We start from the raw sequence: 4184 nt of genomic DNA on the forward strand, positions 1-4184 counted from the left end.
AGGGAAGAAAAATCTATGGCTATAGATTTGCAAATGCCTGTGTACAAAAGCCTTGCCGCAAACAGGAAATTGGTTAGCACAGGAAATTAAACATATTAGATATACATATACCGTATATACCCAGACATTCTTTGGTATCCACTAGTGTTGTATGTGGAACGTGCATTGATTTTTTTCCTCTTTTAGTTGTTTACAGGTTTCTGCTATAACTACTTCTTTCAGATCGGGATGTGTTCAGGTTTGGTGGAAAACTATGTGGCAACAATGGTCATTAGTGCAGCCGGCGATGCCCTTGGATATAATAACCACAAGTGGGAATTCTGCAGAGATGGACAGAAGATCCACAATGAGCTGGCCAAGCTGGGTGGCATTGAGAACCTTGATGTGGGAAGTAGGAGAGTGAGTGATGATACAGTGATGCACATTGCCACTGCAGAAGCACTGGTGGAAGCTGGTAGTCACATAGAACCTACTAAGCTGTATCCTCTGTTGGCAAAGAAATACAAAGAATGCATGGAAGACATGGATGGTAGAGCACCAGGTAACATTATTTTCATACCTGTATTATTGTTATTGTGGGCACAGTCTTCATGCCGATGTTTAATAAAAGCTAAACTTTAATATTTAGAGCTCCTAGAACAGCTTTCTTTGAGTAGGGCTGATTGGTTGGTAGATTGTGAATCAGCATGGGTCAGTCTCAAATGCCCACGTTGCCTCACACCCCATTTTCTTTGATTGAAGCTTTAGAATGACGATATGTAATCCCGAACATCTTCCTGAAACATGTAATCCCGAACATCTTGCCATGTAATGTATGAAGAACAGATCTAGGCATATCACTCAGTGAGCTGTATCAGTATTAGTGGCATTGCATATGTACGTTTGAATACCCTGCTTCTGTTACATTGTCCACAATGTATTTTAAGTATTTCCAAAATAATGTGTATAATTTTATATTTTTGTGTGTTTTGAATCAAATCAAGTGACATCTTCCTTAGTTATTGATGTGATTTAATCTGGCTTAATACTTCTTAAATTGGGAATAAGGTTCATTTGGCTCTTCATCTGTGCCTCGGCAATTTTCTGGGCCTCTGTTTTACTCTTGCTCCTGTAATCATTTAATTTACTGTTTATCTAGTACGTCTATCTAGTACGCCTTTGACTACTACTCCTTTTCCAATGAATATAGCTTGTGAAATCAAATAAAATACATGACTGAAGGGTGAATGTAGAGTTCTAATAATGAACATGTAACACATGCTACTCAGTAGACTTTGTCTTGAAATGTGAATGTTTCTGACCTACGCCATGCTATTTTTAGAAATAATTTTAAAAAGTTTAGCTGTAAATTTAATATATATAATCACTTTATCACCATGTTTTATTTGTACATAGGTGACTGTTGCATATCCAGTACATTTTATCTCAAACCTGAGCTGCCAAATGGCTGGAAACTTCCCTTTCAATCATATGGCGGAGGCTGTGGGGCTTCAATGCGAGCCATGTGCATAGGGCTTAGGTTCCCACGACCAGATCAGCTGCCGGACCTAATCAGGGTCAGCATAGACAGTGGCAAAATGACTCACCACCATCCAACTGGGTATCTGGGATCACTTGCTGCTGCCCTGTTTACCTCGTATGCTATAAATCAAAAACCTCCACATGAGTGGGGCAGAGGCCTGCTGGATCTCTTACCCAAAGCCAATGCCTTTGTGGTTGAGTCAGATCATGATGTGGAAGCAAATCTGGAGAGTTGGTGAGTTTTTTAGATTATTGGTACAGATATAGATCATATATCTTTGCTTCTTCTACACAAAGTCCATTCTGCTAGCACCTTTGCACAAAACAATGTATTTTTCTAATAAATGGGGAAGTCTAGGGTAACATTCTAGAAGTGTCGCAATCAGCAGAAACATTCCATTGTTTCTATGGTGAATGCCCTCCTATTGGGGCTCTGGAATTCCACTTTAAAAATAACACTTTGGGGCTTCCATTAAAAAAGCATTAAGTGACACATATTTGGTCCGTTAGCAGAAATGCTATCAACAAAATATGCCCCCCCCCCCCACTTACCTGTCAATCAATGTTCAGGATTTGAACTGTATTCTGTCTGTACAGAGGTTCTAAGCTGAGGATTGAATTATAGGGAAAAGCAATAGTACCCTCCCCTGGTAGGTTCTCTGCTCCCTGTTAATGTATTACTACCCCAGGAAGCATTTCTCTCACTGGCATGAAGAGTATACATTGTTCTGATGCAGAAGTGCTGGCAATAAAATCAGCAGGTTGGCATTATCAGTGAGGATTTCCCTATATGGGGAAAAAGTTAGGGCCAATTGCTATAGAGAAGGCGGGTGTAGGCGGAGTACCACCCATGGAACCTTCAGGAATGGCAGCGCATGAGCAAGAGGAGGCAGGTAAGTAGCTCTGTAAAAACTACCAAAGCTAATAAATAATTTATCTTTATGATTGATGCTATGATTACTGCCTTGGGAACTGTTATAGCTAACGTTTAACCTGGAGTGACAGGTTCATTTTAAAATGTGCTTTACCATTATTGTCTTTCTTTTCCTATAATCCCATATGTATTTGTGCGCAAATTCACACAAATGCAAGGATCCAAAATATTCACTGCCATTCACTGTGTGTAGGGATATTGGACTGTTCCAGTCCATGAGGAAGACCAATACAAATTGGCCTTCACATTTGGAAAACAGCATTATACCTGGACCCGTATGCCTTTCGATTACATAAATCCTGGTCATGATTTTTTCATCAGTAACTGCTCCAAATACTCTCTCTTGCAATCACAGTATGAATATTACAATATATTAGATAAGTTATAAGCTGTCAAATTTCTATATTTGTGTTTGTTTATACCTGATGAAAGATTAAAGTTTTCTGTTTCTTGGAATTTATTCAATGATTTATTTAGTTTTATTCTTTTTAGGCCTTACTTTGAAAACCAGTGGAAAGCTTACCTTAAAAAAAGGGGTATTTTAGACGGAAAGTCTCCGCCAACGTTCCCAGAGAAGTATGACGTGAAGGAACGAGATAAATTTTACAAAGACATCAGTTATAGCGGCTGGGGTGGAGCCAGTGGGCATGATGCCCCTATGATTGCATATGACGCCATACTTGGAGCTGGAGAGAACTGGACAGAATTCACCCACAGGGCTTTCTTCCATGGTGGTGATAGTGATTCAACCGCTGCCATTGCAGGAGCCTGGTGGGGAGCCATGTATGGATTCAAGGGTGTCAGCCCTGTCAACTATAAAATGTTGGAATACAGGGAGAGACTGGAGAGGCTTGGAAGAGATTTGTACCAACTAGTATAGACCAAAGCTTAATAACCTCAGGTTTGATGCTACATTCCTTAAGGAATGCTATCAGACAAATTTCAAGGACATCTATTATCAAGTCATAATGTGCTAGCCTCTGCTTGTTCTCAATAGTGTGGTAAATTGTAGAGAAGTAAAATTTTGCCAGCCTAGTATAATTTCATTGAGCTTTCATAATGTAACTAAACAAGAACATTTTTTGTTGTGTTTTGTAACATGCAAAATACATGATACGTTTCTTGTTGAGGAAACATCCAGTGACCTAGTGTACTAACTGTGTTTTAGATTATTAACTCTCCACTCCTTAATGATATCAATCTATACTCCTACCAATCTCTTCTTGTTATGACTAGAATACATTGTTGATATTGATCAATGAAATGGAATTTGTTTCTATATGTATATATTATTCAATCTTTTTTTCAAGTAAATAAGATACAAATGATACTAAGATGGCATATAATGCACTAAGAGAATGTTACCCAAGATATCTGCAAATAACCAATGAATATAGAGCATCCCAGTAGCCGACACAGTTCACTGCTATCATGTTAATATGAAAGAACATATAAGGCAATCGAGAGCCTGAGGTATTTGTTGTAGCGTTATTCTGTCTATACACAATGATGACCAAGTTACATTTTGTGAACCTAAAGTGCAAAGAAATTCTAAATAATTGGATGAAAATAGTGCCCATTAGTACCTAGTGTTCCTGTGCCTTAACATTTATGTATAGCAGGTCATCAAATGGTTTCGAGATAGTATAATTGAACCTTTAGGTGTCTTCAATATACTCTACCAGGTTTGAATATATCATGGACCGAAAAGGCTTGCTAATTAATTTGG

General features: G+C 38.5%; 1 protein-coding gene across 1 annotated transcript; it reads left to right on the forward strand.

Annotated features, from left to right (window-relative positions):
- Positions 1-228: 228 nt before the first annotated feature.
- On the forward strand, positions 229-3451 carry LOC134570753 (ADP-ribosylhydrolase ARH1-like). The gene is made up of 3 exons (XM_063428719.1): positions 229-541; positions 1396-1756; positions 2948-3451. Exons 1-3 carry the CDS (start codon positions 229-231, stop codon positions 3333-3335), a joined length of 1062 nt encoding a protein of 353 aa, XP_063284789.1. The 3' UTR covers positions 3336-3451.
- Positions 3452-4184: the final 733 nt, after the last annotated feature.

The sequence above is a fragment of the Pelobates fuscus genome, chromosome 8, assembly GCF_036172605.1.
Source record: "Pelobates fuscus isolate aPelFus1 chromosome 8, aPelFus1.pri, whole genome shotgun sequence".
Lineage (NCBI taxonomy): Eukaryota > Metazoa > Chordata > Amphibia > Anura > Pelobatidae > Pelobates > Pelobates fuscus.

What these genes read in the sequence shown, in the direction of transcription:
- LOC134570753 (XM_063428719.1), top strand. Translation starts at nt 229, where the DNA reads ATGTGTTCAGGTTTGGTGGAAAACTATGTGGCAACAATGGTCATTAGT. An exon ending in CATGGATGGTAGAGCACCAG is followed by an intron (nt 542 to 1,395) that starts GTAACATTATTT and finishes ATTTGTACATAG; the next exon opens with GTGACTGTTGCATATCCAGT. An exon ending in GAAGCAAATCTGGAGAGTTG is followed by an intron (nt 1,757 to 2,947) that starts GTGAGTTTTTTA and finishes TATTCTTTTTAG; the next exon opens with GCCTTACTTTGAAAACCAGT.